At 40.6% G+C, this 18,083-nt stretch overlaps 1 protein-coding gene across 7 annotated transcripts in view; it reads left to right on the top strand.

The window, feature by feature from the left end:
• The first annotated feature begins 422 nt into the window (after positions 1-422).
• LOC136856971 (uncharacterized) overlaps positions 423-18,083 on the top strand; it is a 164,454-nt gene continuing 146,793 nt past the window's right edge. The window contains exons 1-2 of one of the 7 annotated variants that reach the window (XM_067135279.2): positions 423-492; positions 1,023-1,087. In XM_067135279.2, coding sequence (XP_066991380.2) covers positions 1,086-1,087 — 2 coding nt within the window. In that variant the 5' untranslated portion in view covers positions 423-492; positions 1,023-1,085. The other 6 variants (XM_067135281.2, XM_067135280.2, XM_067135277.2 and 3 more) reach the window with 6 other exon arrangements.

Below are 18,083 nucleotides of genomic sequence, written 5' to 3'. Positions count from 1 at the left end.
GAGTTAATTTTCTTTCTTTATAAAATATATAAGTATTTAGCCTAATGCCCTTTTAAAAATTCATTATGCACCTTTTAATGCTTTCCTAATTTAAAAATCCCAGGGAAACGGTATTTATTCCCGCAGCCTGTGTACTTGCTTTATCACCACGCCCACTTCTTTTGATCGCTTAAAATATGGCGGACGCAGCTTTCAAGTAGATTCAAATATGGCGGTCCAATAGCCACTCTATAATCATTTTTCTCTCCACAGCACACTAGATACAGTCTTGTCATCAAGGTATCAGAATTCCAGGTGACGTCAGATGAAGGGCGGGTTGAATACGTAATTGCGCGTGCGCAATATTTAGCTTTCGATTAAAATTATTTATCCAATGAACGAAGGGGATAACAGAGCAACCTAGCGGATGCAATGAAGAATCTCTGCGTGATTTGCCAATGAGACCATGTACAGTATTCACAAGTATTCACAGCCACACTGTTCTTCCTCAGAGTTAGTCACACTTTGCGTTCTATAGCTGTAGATGGCAATGGACGTTTGACTTTTGTGTTAGAAATCGTTCTCTTTGGATGAAATGTGTTTAGATTGCTATACCGGCCAATAGTATTACAATAGCGTTGCCTGTTGCATGTGTAGTTAGATTTTTTAAATTTTTTTTTAGCAACCAAACTTATTTTTGACATTTCCTGGCTTTGTTGACAGGGATAATGTAGATAATGTACTGTAGTTCTGTCTCGAAAGAACTTTAGGTCACTTGTCGCCCTCTCGCTGTTCTTTACGGTTGGGTTTCTTTTCTCTTTATTCACCCCTCCTCTTTATATCATCATTGATTTAAATCCTGCTGTAATCCATTCCATAGTTGTCGGATTAGAATCTAGTTTGTTTTACTGGTTGTACACACTTACGGTTCGGCAAGATATTTAACGGTTGCAATGTAAAAATGTTCTCATCTATTGGAGATAACCTTTATGAATATTTTGCAGATTGTGGATGGTATAGTAATTGAGAGCTTTTCGTTCCAGTGTTCTAGAGATCGGTTCGGAATATTGCTAATTGACGTCGCCGTGAAGGTCAGGAAGTTTAACATGTAAGTGGTCATAATATGCTTATTACTTGTTCATTCGTTCTCCTTTTAACTACCGTATTTAAGAACTGCTTATTCAGATTGTAATCATTTTACGAAAGAGTTTTGTTAACTTTTGTGGGCTGTTTATTTTCGCTGTTGACATCCAGCTGTGGTACTGGCTAATTTGACATTTCTCATATCACTGTCCTATTAAAACAACGTGTGCGCAATGCGCGCAGCGCGCACTGACAGCTCGCGCTCGCAGCACGTGGCACCGGGCAAAGGTGCGGGAGCACCGTGTTGCCACATGTCTAGCTATTTTTTTACCATCGCAATCAAACCCTCTCGCTCTGCGCTAAGACGCTGTACGAGAATCGTGAGAGCGTTAGCATAATATTAAATATTGTTCATGTTATTCCAAGGTGGCTCAGCAGTAATTTATTCGGCTCAAATATCATAAGACACACTCCTCATTCCCCTCAGGATTTTATCAGTCCATCTCCGAACGATTGGTAGATTTCAGCAGCAGAAAGACACATTTAAAAATACGACCCTTTTTTTTATATTCCTTATATTTACATTGTCGTGGAAATGTCCGAATTGACATCATCGCCAATACTAATTAGACTGGCCTGCTGTATATTTCGGGTTTAAATTCGAATGAGTATGGGAGAAATATCTAAGAACATGTTTACTTTGCATATAAAAAAAACACACAAAAAAGTCTGATCCTGCCATAGGTATTGGCACAATTTAAGATGAGAGTTGGGATCAGTAAAAGTTAGTCCTTCAAACTTGTTTTGCATAGCTTTCCATCTCGCGATCATGTCATGGGGCCTCTTTTCAGTGAAATCCGAAGCATAGTGCCGAGTTTCCCCATGTGTTGATGACCAGTCATGCGATAGTCCTGCACTACCTTCACAGCAGGTGCTGTTCTTTAGCCAAGGCCCATGAATTGGCTACATGGAACTAGGACCGGCCGCCTTGAGAAGCTTTAAGACAGGAATGTTAGGAAACGGGAGAGGGTGCGACTATCTGGGATTGGCTTAAAAGGGAGGTGTGTACCGGTTGCCGTAGTAACTGCCAACTGGAACTACCGGTACCACACTGCGAGCTGTCAGAACACGCAAGCTTTTTAATACGACTATATGAGGGTAATGTAACCTGATAAGGAGGCAAATTTTTCATTTTAACATACAAGAGGCTAGAGCGAATACAACATATGAACTGCTAATTACATTTTGGAGTATTCTGTCATTTATACTTAAATATGTAGTTTTACCATCATAATTGTGTTGATAAGAGTTTGTCCTGTCTAATGGTAGGGTCCTGCTATCTGTTTCTGTTCTCGTTCAATCCTGTGCTATGTCTGGGTTTGGTACTCAACGTCGTAGTATATCAGCCCAGGGTCTTTTAGGTCATCAATCAATCGATAACCAATTATCATTGATCTGCATTTAGGTCTGTCACCAATGTGCCATATTTGCTATTGTTTACCTAGTATTTTCTTAAATAACATAGAATTTGGAAATTAATCAGATAAGTTGATAAATTATTCAAATCCCTAATTCCTCTTCCTTTAAATGAATATTTGCCCCAATTTGCCCTCTTGAAATCTATCTTTGGCCTAGGTGAATGAAGGTCTCTCAGGCTACATGCTTCAGCTGCAGTGAGAACATATTTTTGTGGCATACTGGAGCATAATTGTCTTTTGTTGATAATTATTAGATGCTCCACTGTCTTTTTTCTTGCTGATTTGGTTACACTTCACTAGCTTGTTCATATACAGTATTTAGGAAGGTAAAAATGAGCAAAAATGATGCCTGAAGTCAATGAGAGGAGATATCCTTCCTTTATGTTTGCTAGGGATTCTCCAACCTGCCCTTAGAAGTGTTCTTACATATATAGAGAAATTTAAACAGATACTGTGTAAATTTCTGAAATGTGGCCATTTCCTGTATTGCTATTGGCTGCAGGGCAGTTCATAATTATCTCTTATAGAGCTTGCATAATGTGTGTCCCACTTCCACCCCATTCCTTGAAAAATAATGAAAATGCATAGTTTGAAAGTGATGTCGTGGCTTGTGCCGGATTTATTTGCAGTGTCCGCTATGTAACTATCCAATGGTCTTGTCAATTCCCTGTGGATGGGGGTGGTAGAACACATTCATGGTATCCCCTGCCTTTCGCTATAGGCAACTAAAAGGGGCTCCAGGGGCTCTTAACTTGGGAGTGTGTGTTGGTGACCACGGGCCCCTTAGTTGAATCCTGGTATTGCTTCTACTTAGTTGTGCCAGGGCCCTTGCTTTCATCTCTATCTTATCCAACCTGCCTCGGTCAACTCTTTTTTTTTTTTGCTTTACGTCGCACTGACACGGATATGTTTTACGGCGACAATAGTATAGGAAAGGCCAAGGAATGGGAAGGAAGCAGCCATGGCCTTAATTAAGGTACAGCCCCAGCATTTTCCTGGTGTGAAAATGGGAAACCACGGAAAACCATCTTCAGGGCTGCCGATCGTGGGGCTCGAACCCACTATCTCTTGATTACTGGATACTCCTTGTTCTTTTCTGACCACCCCCTGTGAGTGGGGGATGCAGACGAAGAATATACCCACGATATCCCCTGCCTGTCATAAGAGGCAACTAAAAGGGACGACCAAGTGATGATCAAATTAGAACCATGAAACTAGTACCACCATGTGGGGAACATCATGGGTCGCTTTTACTTGCGCGTAGTACCACTATGTTAGGTACCAAATAGGTTTGTAATTAGTAGCAAAAGAGCGCGACGGCTTTTACAGTACCTGTGATTAGTAGCACTATCTGAGCGACACCCTGGGATGAGGGAACCCATGGTTATGGCTTGCTTATGATTAATACCCACTATATGAGGAACACGACGGGGTAGTACGAGTCCCTGTGGTTAGTACACTTACGTGATGAACACCATAGGTTTGTGTTGCCTGTAAATGGCGTTGCAATGTGCGACACACTGTAGGTCTGTATTACACGTGCGAATTTCATTACCTGTGAGTAGTACCATAATGTGTGGAATACCGCAGGTCTATGCTACTTTTGAATAGTACCACAACATGACAAATACCATGGTTCTACGTTTCTAGAGATAAGTACCATTATGAGGGGCTGATGACTTGGATTTTGGACCCCTTTAGACTATAAGCATCATCGATTCAGTATTGTGCTATAGAAGCAGTCCTGTGGTCAGTAATACTATTTTTATGCCAGCTTCTGTGCATGTGAGGCACTGTGGGTTGGTTCCACTGATTGTTTTAAATTCATATCCATCCATCCATCCATCCATCCATCCATCCATCCATCCATCCATCCATCCATTCTTCGTCCTCATGTTTTGAATTATGGTCAATGGAGGATTTTGGACTTTTAATTTGTCATTTCATTTCACACCATTAGGGGCCAATGACCTAGATGTTAGGCCCCTTTAAACAACAAGCATCATCATCATCATCATCTTTTCTGACCCCCACTGTATTACGTATTGAGGCATAGGGAGTCTTCCATTTTCAAGCCCTTGTTAGCCCTCTTCTTTCTTTTCAGAGTTTGACTCCTTCCATTTTTCCTCTCTGATTAGTGTTAATAGATTATGGTTTCCCAGTTGTACTTCCTCTTAGTAATCACCATCACCACCACTACCAGTATTGGTCTTGTCACTAGCCAGTACTATCACAGGGGATACTAGAGGCCTGGGGGCTGCTTCCTGGTTCTAACCTGGAGGGCTACCATCCCCAGATCTTTGCTTGGCCATAGCCCAATTGTCTTGTCCCTAGCTGGATCGAACCAATCCAAATCTACGTCCTTGTCATTAGCCGGTGTATATCATATTCTGTCATATTGTTACTACCCTCACCTAAATTCCTAAGTTGGCAGCCTTGTATAGTGTGCTGTGATGTCCTGTGAGTTACGCCTTGTTTGATTCTTGTCTTCTCTTTTGCAGATTGGTTAGTACAGTTTCACATTTTATTTATATTCTCAACCTCAGTGCCCTTATCGACTTTTAAAACGGTGGTTAATAGAGCAAACGCCTGAAAAGCCTTACATCTGTTCTGTTTTTGACATGCTCTATTGGTGAAAAATATCTAATTCCCTCCATGGGAACTTAGAATTTTCCATTTCTTCTGTATAGTGAGCGATTGCCAACTTCACATTCCCAGAACTATGGTTATGGTACAACTTTTCTTTATTGGTTTGCACACATCCTGGCTAGTGACACAAACCCATAGGTGTAATACTCATTTATGTTTTGCAGATAGTTAAGTTCCCATGTAGCAGAGTTTGTTTCACATTGGCCATTGACCCACATTTTTTATGATGGTTTCTTGTGAGGCAGCTTATCTGTATTGGTCTGTGCATATTTTGGCTAGTTAGGGGTGTTTAGTAGAGAGCCTCTCGAAAGGAGTGAGCGCCCACTACTGTCAGCTATTGACTCACATTGTTTGGAATATTTTCTTCTGCAATAGTTTGTAACAAAATCAAGCTCTTTTCTTAATCTGGGAGTGACATATTCCACCCAATGGCAGTGGTAGTAACTGCAGAAAATACGGAGGATGATCCACGATTGATCAGTTTAAAAGTAAACATGCTTATAGACATGATATAGGCTTTTTGAGCTTATGTCATGTCAAGAAAATAAGGTGAAATTCTTTACATTTCACAGAGAACTTTGCGTCTTCAGAAGAAAATCTCGACTGTTCACAAGGAAGTTTTCTCAAAAAAATGAATGTTTGACTTTAGATGTTACTAATAGAAGTGTAAGTGGTATGTTATTTCATCACCAGATGGCTCACCGTATGCAGTACAGTGCTAGCATGCGGAGCGGAAGCTAACGGCACCATCAGAATCAGTTTGAGAAGGGATCACATAACAGGTGTACACACATTATGGAAGTATGATACTGACACTAGCATTGAATGAAACATCTGGTGATGAGGAACGTACAAATTTGGAAAACACCAAAGCGAGATAACAATAGTGAAGGGGTAGGGAATGAAACTTCCTATGTAAATCCTTAATGGCTGGCAACCACGTATTACTTTATTGATAGCCAGTGTCCCTGTTGAAAATGTTAGGATTTCTAAGTATTTTCACAGCTTCTCATATAATCCTGGACCTGTAGTGTCTAGTATGGGTAAGAGCTTGAGCATCTTGGAACACGACATCATGACCCGACAATAGGGCGTGCTCAGCTATTGCTGATTTATCTGACTGGTTGAGACGAATATTTTGTTCATGTTCCTTGATTCGAGTACCAATGGACTGGCATGTTTGGCCAGTGTATACCTTGCTGCAAATACAGAGAATTTTGTATACCCCAGGATATAAAAGTGGGGACAATTTTTCCTTGCTTTTACCTAGACTGTGAGCAATTCTATTGACTATACCAAACACGGTTTTTATATTTTGTTTGTGGAGGACCTTGGTGGTGTTGTGAATGTAAGGCAGGTAGGCAGTTCCCTTCACTTCTTCCTTCTGTGAGCTTTGCTTGGTTGTTTTTCTGGGATGCAGGGTTCCATGATTCCGCACATTGTGGTAACCATTACCCTTGAACATGACCTTGAGTGTGTCTGTCTCCTCTTGGATATTTGTTGGCTCACAAATTCGTATCACCCTCTTGGTGAGTGCCATGAGAATGCCTTGTTTTTGTGCTGGATGGTGGTGAGAATCTGCATGAAGATAGCGATTTGTGTGGGTAGGCTTAAGATAGACGGTATGTCCTAAGGAGCCGTCCGGTTTCTTTCTTTCTAGAACATCCAAGAAAGGAAGGCAGCTGTCTGACTCCATCTCCATAGTGAATTTAATATAAGGATGTTGCTGATTTAGGTGGTTTAGAAATAGATGGTTTCTCAGGACCTTCTGTCCAGACTACAAATGTATCAACATATCTCTGCCATATTATGTGTTTGATGGGCGCTGAAGCAATAGCTGCCTCCTCAAAATGCTCCATAAAGAAATTGGCCACTACGTGCGAAAGTGGGCTTCCCATAGCCGCACATGTTTGTTTGTAAAATTTCTCACCCCCGAGCAATAGCTGGTAGTCGTGCAGTGGTAAAATAGCTTAGTAATGTTCTCAGGGAACAGATGTTCAGCGAGAGACATAATCAAATAAATTAGCACTTTAGTGAACAAGGACTCCACATTGAAACTCACTTCAGCATCCATAACCACCATCGCATTACCCTTATCAGGTGAGAGAATGGTCAGTTCAGAATCATCTTGCGTATGGTGAGCCATCTGGTGACTAATAAAACGTACCACTTACACTTCTATTAGTAATGTCTAAATTTAAACTTTCATTCTTGGAAAAGTCTTCCTCATGAACAGTTGAGATTTTCTTCTGAAGACACAGAGCAATGTTCTCTGCGAAACATAAAGAATATCATCTTATTTTCTTGACATGGCGTAAGCCAGAAAAGCCTATATCTTGTCTATAAGTATGGGTCGTGAAAGCATCAATGGTAAGAGTAAACATACTTTTTTTGGGCAGATTAGTGGGTCCATGGCATTCATAATGAACACGTGTCTCCTCTAACATAAAAGTAACATGAGGTAAGATCCCCATTATTTAAGTTCCAGTATGCTGAGGGACCATTATTCAAATTTACTTCAACTTTATCTTCATTCTGTATGATTTTTCCTACTTTTAAAAGCTCCACTCAAGCTTATTAGTCTACTATTGTCATTCCACACTATCTCTACACTGGCAGCTCAAAACATTCTGCATAGTCAAGCATCTCTTCTCCTTACTCCCAAGTCTTCACAGATCAAAGTTTGCAACATTTTCACAACACCACTCTTTTGTCGGAAATCACCCAGAACTAATCGTGCTACTTTCTTTTGGATCTTTTCCAGTGGTAAAAATTTACCCCATACTAACTTACGTTTTTATTATTGTAAGGAAGTAGAAATTAGTGAAATCTGACTTGGAATGAGTGTCAGAGGAGAGATGTGTTCTTTGTGATGTCCAGGAATCCATCATCCTGCCCCCTGACTCCCTTTGCTTGTCCCTATCCAATGGTCTTGTTCAGGCCCTACCCTAACCATTACAGATCAAGGGTGTTTCCAGAGGAAGGTAGAGGCCTAAGGCTGTTTCCCCATCCAGTGGTCTTGTCCAGGCCCTAGTGTTTCCACAGGAAGCTAGAGAGGTATAGTTCCTAGAAAGAGAGGTTGTCAGCCTTGTGCATCGCTTGACTAAATCATTCGCGAGAAGGCTGTGAATTCGTTGTGTACGTTTGTATGCGGTGAAACTTTGGTGGTGTGGGTGGAAGTATTGATTTTCCAACTCGTGTTTCAGGTAATTCTGGTGTGGTTCCCATACACTAGAACGTTCTTCTAATTGGAGAATTGTACTCCCTCGCCTTTACATCCATACTACAACCCCTAAATACTCTCAAAATCATGTGAAGAGATTTGTAACCATTATTTACAACAGAGGTATTCAGCTGGGTGCCCGTAGAAGCTAGCCCAGTGCGGCTGGGCTAATGATGTTCGATTGTCATTATGAAGCTCACCTCCATTACTCAGCAAAATGCTGATTGGGGTACAGTATTTTTTAAAAAATGCTATAATCACAAGAAAACAGACCTTTTTAAGATATTCCTGTTTGATTTAAAGCGGTCTGTTGTATTTTCTCATGTATACACATTCAAAGAAAACTAACACATTACAATTTTTGTGTTTACAATTTACAAAGGTACAAAGTTTAAGCGTACAAGCTACAATTGACAATTCTGTGGATGGGAACGATGGACAGTATTTCAGTTTTGTTTAAAAAGTAAAATTCCTGTTATTCATCCAGGAAAAATTATATATTTTAATTTACATAATTCAACAAGTTTACCATTTGATTTTGATCAGTGGCTGTATTGTTGTGACTTTTCCTGTTTATAAAATTTCTGAAAATAGTATTTAAAATTTATCAGGCATTCGTTGATAATAGCTAGCCTCTAAATCGCGAGGGAGTTTCATCACGAGTGAGGACATAGGTATTTACTACCAAGATTGAAGTACAACAACAACAATGTAAATGTATATACCAAATAGAAGCACAGTATGCCTTCAAATAAATAACCTAAGTTATGTTATTCCTAGTAAACATGGTTGGATTTTTGGTGAGTTTATCAGATAATTTAAACCCAAGCAACCAGAAGCCACAGCTTATCCACCTTAACTCAGTAGTTTATTACAAATCTTTCAAGCACCTCCTAAAATTTAATAGTGAAAATTATTCATTACGTACATTACAAAAATATTTGAGATTGTAGGCTTAATGCTTATTGTATCCAGTCAAAATACATAAACTGCAATGAACATAGATAACTTACTTCTTACGAAGTAAATTGAAAATGATATGGACTTCTGCCTTCTTTCTTTCATTATTTTCTGCTTCCATTTTAAACTCTGGTATTGCCATGGTGGTCGAGAGTGACTGGGAGAACGCCCAACTTTCACGACCTGTGACGTAACCACATCGTCACTGTGATTGAATAGCATACGCTCATCACTTGCCTGCCTGCCTGCCTGCCTGCTTACAGTGCTGTGTGCTCGCGGGATGAAATGTCCATCATGAGCACCTCTGATTTACAACCTCATTAATACACTGCCTGACAAAAAAATTGGAGCACACAGAAGAAATGGTCGGATCTCAATGTAACTTCATACATGTACACACCGTTGGTGGGTATGGAAATGATTAGGTTTGCAATTCTCAGTGACAGAATGGCCACCAGAGTGCATTAGTGTTGTTCGTGTTAAGTGTTGTTACTAGTCCTGGTAGGGTATATATGGGGCGTGAAGTGTTAGATGTTGAGTGATCACTGCGAAGGACTCGAAGATGCTACGTACGTGTGTGAGACAGCGTTATCAGCACGTGACAGAGTTTGAAAGGGGCCTCATTGTGGGTCTCCATTTGACCAGCTGGTCAAATCGTGCAGTATCCAGATTTGTGGGGCTTTCGCATTTGACAGTGGCCTAATAGCCTGCATGAGAATGTGAGGGCGGGCATACTAGTTGTCAATGTTCCGGTCGACCATGTCTGACCACCACAAGGAAGGATCAGTGTACTGTGCACGCACCAAATACATCATAACCCCGTCACTACTGCGCCTGCCATCCGAGAACAAGTAATGAACTCCTTGCAACATTCTGTGTCATTCCGCACCATTGGTCGGAGACTAACAGCAGCCGGACTAGGGAATTACCATCCCATGCGTAGGCTGCCATTAACACCATACCATGTGGCTGCGTTTGGAGTTGTGCCATGATTGGGAAGTATGGACTGCTGATGAATGGCACTGCATTATGTTCGGCAATGAATCACGGTTCTGCACTACCCTGGATGACCATAGTCTGCGAGTATGGTGGCGACCTGTGGAGAGGTCCCATTCTTCCAATGTTTCGGAGAGACACAACGGTTATTACACAGCAACTTACTTAAATATCTCTTTCTTCTTGTTCGGGACAGGAAGCATTGGGGATTGGGTTCCAGCCTCCCAATGTTGCGAGGAGACATTTGGACTGTAGCCTCGCTTCACACAGTCCCTCTGACGGGTATTTGACATTACACGCTATTTGCATTGTGTACCAAACTTTTCCACAGCTCCTTGGTTTCTCTGGGTTAGAATTTCTAATCTCCCCTGAATTTGGTTACGTGTTTTGGGTGAGTATTTCAAACTAACCCTACCAGCAACAATCGATAGTTCCAAAAAATGGTAGGAGTGCCTGGGGGGTGAAAATCCACTGCGGTTGAAAACAGGAGCCAACTTTTCTCCGATATTATGGCCCAAGTAAGACATATAGTTTTAATGTATTTTTGTGTGCCATGATCACCTTTCACTTTTTTTAACCCTCAAGACAGTTTACCCCATCAACATTTTTAATTATATACATGCCTGTATACTCGTACTGTGGGCAAAATTTACAGTTTCTCCCAACTCTTAATGCGTTAAGTTCTCTACTGCATTTTGATACTCATTGTAGGTTACCTCTATTTTTTCTGCAATACTCTGGTTATGCTTGCTTTTCGCCCAAATATTAACTCATAAGGAATGAACCCTATATTACTGTGTCATGATGTATTGTACACAAAAGTGGCTGTTGGTAAATACTCATTCCAATCATCTTGATCCTAGCATAGGTAATGTCTAAGGTTGACGCAAGTGTGATAACTTGAAAACAATAATCTCTCGCCCATGGGTGAATAATGCAAGTATCGAGCTCGAATTATTATTATTATTATTATTATTATTATTTTTATATAATTCGCCGGGGCCATCAATGACCATGTTAAGTCTTGTTGCATTTGACACTGAACTTGGCCTTCTTTAGAGTCCAAATTTCCCTCATTCTTTGTGAGTGGGCCTGCTTACGCTCCTCTGTCCAAGGGGCACCGTGTCTTCTCTTCGGCTGCTCGTCTCGGTTTAGCCCATTCGTCAATATTTTCTTGTGGAAGAGATCTCTGTTAAGGGTGTCTTCAGCTGAGATATGGAGCATTTGCAGGTCTTCTTTAGTATTTCTCAACCAGGGAATAGTGGTTTTGGGGTTTGAATAAAAAAGTTAAAGATTTCTTTACTTAACTTTCTTCCGTCCATTCTTTTCAGATGACCGTAAAATAGTGCCAGTCTTTTTCTGATTGTGTCGGTAATTTTCTATATTTTGCTGTAGACTTCCTTGTTGGATCTCTTTTGATGGATTCCATTTCTGTACTTTGATCCCAAGATTCCTCTCACAATTTTGCGTTCTCTTTTCTCCAGTTCTTCAAGGAATCCTTCGTTGGCATTTAGAGACAGGGTTTCGGCTGCATATAGAACTACTGGCTTCAGAACTGTTTCATAGTGACGTATCTTGGTGTTTTGGGAAAGGCATTTTTTGTTGTAGATTGTGCGGGATGTTTGGTAGGCTATTTCCAGTTTGTGTACTCGCTCCTGAAGTGCTTCTTTGTCCAGTCCATTTTTTATGATCATCTCACCCAGGTATTTGAATTTGTCTACTCGTGTGATGTCCCCGTATTTTGTATGGAGTTTTGGTGGAGCCTCTTTGATGTTAGTCATTACTTCTGTTTTCTCAAACGATATCTGCAAACCAGTTTGTTCGGCAATTTCCTTTAAAATTTCAACTTGAACTCTAGCGGTTTCTATGTCGTTTGAGAGAACAGCAACATCGGCAAATGCTAAGCAGTCTGTTGTGATCGCCTTAGATTTGGTTCCTATTCTCAGTGGACTGTAGTTGGTTTCCTGTAATCTCACCCGCCAGGTTCTGATGATCTTTTCAAGAACACAGTTGAAGAGTATCGGGGATAGCCCATCACCTTGTCGAACTCCTGTTTTGATGTCAAAGGAATGCGAGAGACATCCGTGGAACTTCACCTTGGATTTTGTATCGGTCAGGGTGGCTCTAATTAATGCCAGCAGTTTCAAATCAACTCCAAATTCATTTAAGATGTTTAGCAGGACTTCCCGGTCAATGGAGTCGTACGCTTTCTTAAAGTCCACAAAGACAGACACATACGGCTTGGACCTTAGTGTACAATATCTGATGATCGTTTTGAGATTTTGGATCTGTTCAGCTGTTCAGCGACCTTTTCTGAACCCTCCTTGGTATTCACCTATTTGATGTTCGACTTGTGCTTCCAAACGCTCCAGGATGGCAAGTGGTAGAATTTTGTAAGTCACGGGTAGCAAAGATATCCCTCTGTAGTTGTTGATGTTCTTCATGCTGCTTTTTTTGTGTAATGGATGGATCAAAGCTATTTTCCAATCTTCGGGTAGGGTCTCCTTGTTCCAAATTTCTTCTGTTTGCTTTTGCAAGATATCAAGCGATTCCTCTGGGGCATATTTCCATAGTTCTGCTACTACTGAGTCTTCCCGCGGTGCTTTGTTATTTTTGAGACGGGCAATGTGGCGCTTGATTTCATCTCTGTCGGGTGGTCTGGAATCTGGGTACCTGAGTAAGGGTTCCTTGGTCTCAATGGCGCTTTGCGGTTTAGAGCAATTAAGTAAATTCTTGAAGTAATCTGCCAGAATGCTGCAATTTTCTTCATTTGACGTTGCCAGTGTGCCGTCCTTTCGCTCAAAGCATAGAGATGGTGGTTTAAAGCCAGCGAGTTTGCGTTTGAAGGCTCTGTAGTACTCTCTGCTTTCATTCTTCCTAAAGTTTTGTTCTATCTTTTCAATGAGGGATTTTTCGTATTTACGTTTCTCAGTTCTGAACACCCTAGCTGCTTGGGCACATTGGGTTTTGTAGGTTTCCCAATCATTTTCTGATTTCATAGAGTAGTACTGTTTCCACGCATTGAGTCTTTCTTGGAGGACTGATTCGCAGGTACCATTCCACCAGGCATGCGTTTTGCTTCTCTTGATTTCTGCAACGTCTTTGGCGGCCTCAACAAGGAGACTCTTGGCGTTGTTAAAGTCACAGTCATTTGGTCTAGCCTTTTCCTGGAACTCCTCAACCCTTTGCCGAAGTTTATCATTGTCGAAGCATGTGATCTGTTTGGTTGTCTTCCTTGTGTTTGCGGGAATTGGTTTGAATTTGATAAGAGACATATAATGATCTGAGGCCACATTGATGCCTTTCTTTACCTTGACATTCATAATCTCAGGGCTGTTTCTCCTGGAGATTGCAACATGATCAATTTGGAACTCTCCGAGAGCTTGGACGGGAGAACGCCAAGTCATTTGCTCTCTGGCTAGATGGCGAAAGTGGGTCGACATGACCTGCAGGTTGTGATTTTCGCAAATGGACACCAGTCTTTTGCCGTTGGGATTGGTTCTTTTGTGAGTAGGGTAATTTCCTATAACTTTCTTGTACTTCTGTTCACGACCTAGTTGGGCATTGAAGTCACCCAAAAGAAGCTTGACATGGTGTTTGGGGATTTTGTTTAATTTTTCATCAGTAGGTCCCAGAAATTATCAACTTCGTCTGGATCAGACTTGTTCTTATCGTTTGTAGGAGTATGTGCGTTAACTAGGGTGTAGGTTTTGTTCACGCATTTAATTGTGAGTATAGACAATCTGTCATTCACAGGTTCGAAATTTGCAACTGATTTAAGGATCTTGGTTCTAACAGCAAACGTGGTTCCAAGCATCACAGCTCCATTGAGGATTCCTCTTTGCGCTTTGTTCTTGAAAAATCGGTAGCCTTCGGATTCAAAAATCTCTTCATCTGGGTACCTTGTTTCCCGTAGGGCCATTATGGATATCTGATTTTCGTGAAGAGCTTTGGTGAGGGTTTTCAGCTTGCCAGTTTGTGTAAGTGAATTTATGTTGAAAGTTGCTAGAAAGGTTTTAGATTTTGGCCTGAGTTTTTGACTCTTCGGGGTACACCGAGACGCTCCGACTCGTCTCTTGCATGATGTCGAGTCTCCCCCAGAATCCGAACGAGACTAGTGCGCCGTGGTGTTCACGACGAGGGATTTATCTGAAGATTTACCCCCTGGGGTATGTTTCTTGAAATGTTGTGCCATCATGCTGTTTGACTTGACTTTGCTTTGGAAGGGTACCCATCCTTTTACAACTAGGGTTGTTAGCCCTTCTGGTTTCTGGTCATTTACCAGTCTTTGCCGTAACCCTGGCAAGGGACCAGTTTTTTTTCACGGTGGTATTTTATTTCCCTACTACCCTCTGACTCTGCTGGCGGCAGAGCCAGCGAGCTTCCCCAATTCCAATGGGATGCGCCTGATGGAGGTAACTGGTAAATCCACACACGGGTATTATTATTATTATTATTATTATTATTATTATTATTATTGTTATTGTTATTATTGTTATTATTATTATTTATGACGTACATCCACTTATTAGTATCATTATTAGTGTACAATCACATTATTTGTGAGGTTATGTCCTGAAACATTTACTGTATATAGACATATATATATTATATATATATATAAAGTTTAGTTAATGTAAGAACCTGTAATTAATATTATAGAATTTATTATTACCTGTATATATGATTTGTAATCTGCTACGGTATTTTGTAACACACTAATATCCAGAATGGCACTGGATCAGACGAGATGATGGTAGAATATTCTGTACATTATAACCATGTTGTTAGGCACTCGAGAATTTACGAGAAAGTATTTTGGTAATGTATCTTTCTAGAAGCCTGGCCAGGCACATATATAAGCACATGGTCTTAATGGTAGAGATGAGTTATTGTTTAGTAGGAGTTATGGTTTAACAGGAATATACTTGTGACCTCGTGCTGTGTTTAGGCAGACATGTTAGTCAGCAGTCATTTGTTTCAAGGTTTCTTCATGTGTTGTGGTAGGCAATTGTTAAAATTGTGGTTTGTCGATGAGTGTATTTTGTTTGTGACAACAGTTGATTAGGTAATGTGTATATTTATGTGAAGTTAAGGTGAAATAAATAAGTGTACCAACTCACAGCATTTCATGTGCATCTTTGTGGATACAACAAGGTATTCAATAAGAGTCCTGTGCATTTGTTCTATACTTCCATTGGATTGTGTTCGTTGCATGGACTTTTATTTTCAGTATTCTACACGACTTTCTCAACTCAAAGTTTGACTCGTGTAATTACTACCCATATCATTCAAAATTGTACGTAGAATTCCCAAAATACTGATCACATTCATCACTTATGTCTTTGCTACAGTGTCAGCCTCTTGATTACTCATTGAGCTGGCTATCACGTACTTGGACAAGTTATCATGACAGATAAGTATATATTTGTTGTCTCTTGGTTACGGGCAGCGGGCCCATGATGTCTAATGCCTTTTTTTCGAATACTGTACTAGGAGTATCACTAATAACCATGGGTGCTTTAACTTCTGGACCTACAATTTTATTCTTTTGAAACAAAGGGCAGGAGTGTATTAAGGCTTCCACATCCTCCTTCATGTTCGGCCACTGATAGACATCTTTAATTCATGCTAGAATCTCAATGATTCCCTGATATCCACCGACAAAACAATGTGTATCTTGCAGTATTGCCAACTTATCCTCTTTGGTCAGCCTTGTGACTGCAGTGCTAGGTGAATTTCCTTCCTCGTCAGTCATTCTCCTCTGCCTCTGCGTCTTATTAGAGTCCTTTTTTTTTTATTTAAACCTAGGAATTTAAACCTAGGAATTTCATATTTGTCTGTATTGAACTGAGAAAAGGATGATAGGAAAACTTAAAATGGTCCACCTTTTCAATACAAAAATGTTATAGTTTATTTATAACATGTATTTGTACTTGGAACTAGTTTAAACGCTGATTTGCGTCATCAGCCAAAATGAGGGAATAGGCAAGCATTTAGGCATTTATATTACACAAGGCATTACATTAAACAATACACATCTTACAAGGAGATAAAAACAGGGACAAGTATAGAAACAAATGAATCGTTGAGAAAACAAAAGTTATACATATTAAAAAAATAACCTTAACCACACATCTTGCAGTGCGAAAGTGTTCTTCTTGAATGATTCCTGAATATAAAACACACGTGCACACATTTCTGAAGAGCCAGCAGGCAGGACAAAGTAAAGTGAAACCTTAAGAGTTCTCATTTTTCTATGTTTTGACTAACTAATGAGTCCTGAGTTCGATCCTAATTTCCTGGCCTCTCTGATTTCGTGTCCTCAAGATCACTCTGCTTATCGTCCATTCACCTATCTCTTGGGATTCTTGTTCCTCAGAACTTGCCACTCTTGCTGCTTGTTCAGGCACAGTGGGAATCCTGCTTAGTGCATCTGCATTCTTATTTGTTTTTTCTGTCTTGTACACTACTGTGAAATAATATTTGGCTAATTTTAACCTGAATTTTTATTACCCTTGATGACTGGTCTTGAACCTTGAATATCCACTGCAGTGGCTTGCGGTCTGTAACTACTGTGAAATGCCGTCCAAATAGGTTTGGTCTAAAATACTTCACACCCCAGATGATAGCAAGTAATTCTGTGAGAGTAATTTTTCTCTGCCTTATTCAGAGTTCTACTTGCGTGAGCTCTTGGCAAGTACCTAGCTCTCCCTGCGATAATATGGCTCCTAGGGCTTCTCCACTCACATCTGTGGTTAGGATGAATGGCTTCTCAAAGTTTGGGTACTGTAATACGGGCTTTTCTGTCAATTTCTGTTTCAGTGTGCAGAAAGCCATCTCAATAACATCACAATAGGAACTGTATACCCAACCCCGTTAATATCAGAACTGTTAGATGCATTGGGAGAAGCACGTTACATCGTGGGACATCGTTCTTAAAGAGTTCATATGGGGGCTTCACTATTTCATTGTACTCTGGTAAGAACCTTTGGTAGTACCCACTAAATCCTACAAAACCGTTCAACTGTTTTGTGGTTGTAGGCCTGGGAAAGTTTTTCACCGCCTTAACCTTCCGTTTGTCTGGCTGCACCCTGTTTTCGGTAATGACATGGCCCAGAAATGCTACTTCTGTTCTCAAAAATTCACACTTATCTGGCTGTAATTTTAGCCTGTGTTCCCTGAGCCTCTGGAACACATCCCTGAGCTTCTGATTGTGGTCTTCAGTAGAGTTTCCATACTCCATAAGATCATCTAAACAGACTAAATAGTTTATGCCAGTTAAACCTGACATGGTTATTGTCATCAGCCTCACAAATGTACTGGGCACATCCTTCAAATCCATAGGCATACGTAAATACTCATACAATGTTTCCCTAAGGCTGAGAATAGTCTTCTCACACTCCCGAGGCCTCAATAGGACATAGTGATAGTCTGGTGCTAAATCCATTGTGGAAAAGTAACGTGCTTCTCCCAATGCATCTAACAGTTCTGATATTAACGGGGTTGGGTATACAGTTCCTATTGTGATGTCATTGAGTTTTCTACAATTATACAAACCCAAACCCCATGGCACAACAGCCCCAAAGGGCTATGGCCTACCAAGCGACCCCTGCTCAGCTTGAAAGCCTGCAGGTTACAAGGTGTCGTATGGTCAGCATGACGGATCCTCTCGGTCATTATTCTTGGTTTTCTAGACCAGGGCTGCCATCTCA

The sequence above is a fragment of the Anabrus simplex genome, chromosome 1 (genome assembly GCF_040414725.1).
Source record: "Anabrus simplex isolate iqAnaSimp1 chromosome 1, ASM4041472v1, whole genome shotgun sequence".
Classification (NCBI taxonomy): domain Eukaryota; kingdom Metazoa; phylum Arthropoda; class Insecta; order Orthoptera; family Tettigoniidae; genus Anabrus; species Anabrus simplex.
Note: the sequence above shows the minus strand (reverse complement) of the source record. Positions and strands in the feature narration are given on the sequence as shown.